This window comes from Syzygium oleosum, unplaced genomic scaffold (genome assembly GCF_021117445.2).
Source record: "Syzygium oleosum isolate NSW1041296 unplaced genomic scaffold, Sole_v2.1 Sole_v2.08, whole genome shotgun sequence".
Lineage (NCBI taxonomy): Eukaryota > Viridiplantae > Streptophyta > Magnoliopsida > Myrtales > Myrtaceae > Syzygium > Syzygium oleosum.
Genome location: NW_026607492.1, coordinates 8,022,790 through 8,025,571, shown reverse-complemented (window position 1 = coordinate 8,025,571; position 2,782 = coordinate 8,022,790). Strand labels below are relative to the sequence as shown.

General features: G+C 36.8%; 1 protein-coding gene across 1 annotated transcript; it reads left to right on the top strand.

Annotated features, from left to right (window-relative positions):
• Positions 1-390: 390 nt before the first annotated feature.
• LOC115686230 (zinc finger BED domain-containing protein RICESLEEPER 2-like) lies at positions 391-1,599 on the top strand. Its single transcript, XM_030611454.1, has 2 exons — positions 391-1,149; positions 1,489-1,599. Exons 1-2 carry the CDS (start codon positions 391-393, stop codon positions 1,597-1,599), a joined length of 870 nt encoding a protein of 289 aa, XP_030467314.1.
• Positions 1,600-2,782: the final 1,183 nt, after the last annotated feature.

Here is a 2,782-nt window from a genome sequence, read left to right as displayed (position 1 = left end):
GATCATGTTTATTCTTGATGAATTGCGTTTCCAGTTGATAGAGCATGAGGGATTTCAGCGGTTTGTGAATAAAATCCAGTCAAATTTCTTAATCCTATCGCACAACTCTTTGAGGTACAAATGTTATGATTTAAATACGAATGAAAGAAGTAAATTGAAGAAATATTTATTGGAGACATCTCCAAGAGTGTGTCTTATAACGACACATGGACTTCTTGTCAAAATTTGAGCTATATGTATCTCACTACTCATTTTGTTGATGCCGATTTGAAGTGGCACAAGAAAATATTAAATTTTTGTCAAATCCCGAGTCATTCTACCAAGATAATAGGAAAAGCGGTTGAGAAATTCTTGATTGATTGGGGGATTCAAAGCGTTTTTTCTATTACCATGGATAATGCTAGCTCAAATGACTTAGGAATTCAATATTTGAAAAAGATACTTAATTCTCGGAATTCTCTAGTATTGAGAGGTGAATTGCTCCACATGAGGTGTTTTGCTCATATATTGAGTTTGATTGTGAGAGAGGGGTTGAAAGACATAAATGATTCGATTGTTAGAATACGTTCAACTGTGCGTTATGTAAGGTCTTTTCCTGCGAGGCTGAGACGATTTAAGGGTTATATTGAGCTAGAGAAAATTGAGTCCAAGAGTCTTGTATGTTTGGATGTCGAGACTCGTTGGAACTCAATATACATGATGTTGGAAGAAGCTTTGAAGTTTCAAATAGCTTTTAACTCGTTGGAATTTCAAGATAGTAAATTTGTTGAAGAGCTTTCCAAGGCAAAAGGATTGTCCACTAGTGATGAGTGGGAGTATGCCCGTCACTTTCTTCCTTTTCTGAAGTTGTTCTTTGATACGACTTTAAAAGTTTCAGGTTCTTCTTATGTCACTAGTAATGATATGGCGAAGGATGTGTATGGAATTTATATAATGATTGACATATATTGTGAGAACGAAGATCCAACTTTACAAGAAATGGCTAAGAGAATGAAGATCAAATTCAACAAGTATTTTGGCAATGTGAACGACATCGATCTTACTTTGTTCATTGCTTGCATACTTGACCCGCGGCATAGGTGGGAATATGTGAAGTGGATGATTGATCGTGTTTATGAAAGCAAGCAGGTGGAAACTTTACAAGATAAGGTAATAACATCTCTGACGTCTTTGTTCGAGCAATACCGCATTAGTGTATGTTGGGAAAATCACTAATATGATAATTGTTGAGAAAATCCCCTATGTTGTTTTGAAGATGACAAAGACAATCAAAGGCTACTAATGTATGTATTGATTGAGTATTACCAAGTGATATATGCACAAGCCGAAACGCAGATATTGTCATAAACAACACCAAAACATTCTAATATGAGGAGTGCTCTGCCACTGTTAAAATGCTCTATCGATATATAAGGTAAACAAGACATTGGGTAATTGAATATGTCTCCAAGCTAAAAGGATCTTCAAATATAGTGAACATCTGGAAAGACCTTGATCGAGGGTGAACAAGCTAAGAAGAACGGGGATGTTCATGATGACTTGGAGGTACAAAGATCAGGTGAACAGTTGAATGGACCTAGTGATGGTGAACAAGCCTAGAACGAGGATGTTTGGTAAAGCTTCAAAGGACCATGAAGATGAACAGCTTGGTAGAGTCGAAATTGCCAATATGCTTGGAAGGATAAGAAACATCAGTATCGATATCGGGTGAGAGCAACTGCCTTATACAAATGAGGTGGAAGATTGTGATGATATTTAAGGACAATGTAATATCTATGGCTTGATACATTTGGAGAAGATCGCAAGATGTCCTGATACATTTTCTATAAACAACATCAATAGACATAAAGATCAGCTGATTGATGATGTTTGTATCAATGCTAAGATATCATGTTATTGGTGATGTTTGAATAACAAACATGTGAGGATGTTCGAGATTATAGCCGTTGAAGAGTGGATATGTTCAACGAAATGATCAAGAAGTATATCGGAGAACAGGAGTAGGCGTCTGTCAGAAATGTCAAAGCAGTCAGCGTCGGGACTGTAGCTACAAAACCTATTTCCGGATAGCCTACAAATGTTCAAGATAAAGGGCTGTATGGATAGCAGCACCAATGGATCTCTAACGGCTAGTTGATCTTCTCAAGTACCTCCAACAGGAAGATTGAAGATGTCTATTTAAAAGAAGACCTTCTAAGGCCAAAATATAAGAGAGAGCATAATGTAGAATCCGAATATTTGCCCTAAGCTGCTTTCCTTGTTGATATTGTTTCGTTCTCCTAAAAGATCTTCACTGTGATAGTCTTGCCATATAGTAATCGTGTGAATGATCAAGTGTACAAGAGTAAGTACAGTAGTTGAGTTCTGATAGTGTGATCTATCATTTGTAAAGCACTAGCACTTGCCAATTGTAACCTATTGAGCAAATTACTAGTGCAATCCAACCCGTGTTGCGTTTGTTAGTCTGGAGAGTGAATGTAGGCTTGGGGATAAAGCCGAACCACTATATATATACTTGCAAATCATCTTTATCTTCAATATTATCATTACCCGATCTTTATTATCACGATTTGTCAAATAGCATCACATACCTGATTTCTACAAACTGTTTCTGCAAATATTTGAAGTTGAACTTGTTATATTCCGTAAATGTTTTTTATAGTTCTCAAACAACCTATTCACCCCCCTCTCGGTTGTATTGTTAGTCCCAACAGTGTATGCTCCTAAAGCAACTCGAGGATAAAGAGTACAAGGATGATTAACGTGTTAAAGTCTTCCGTGG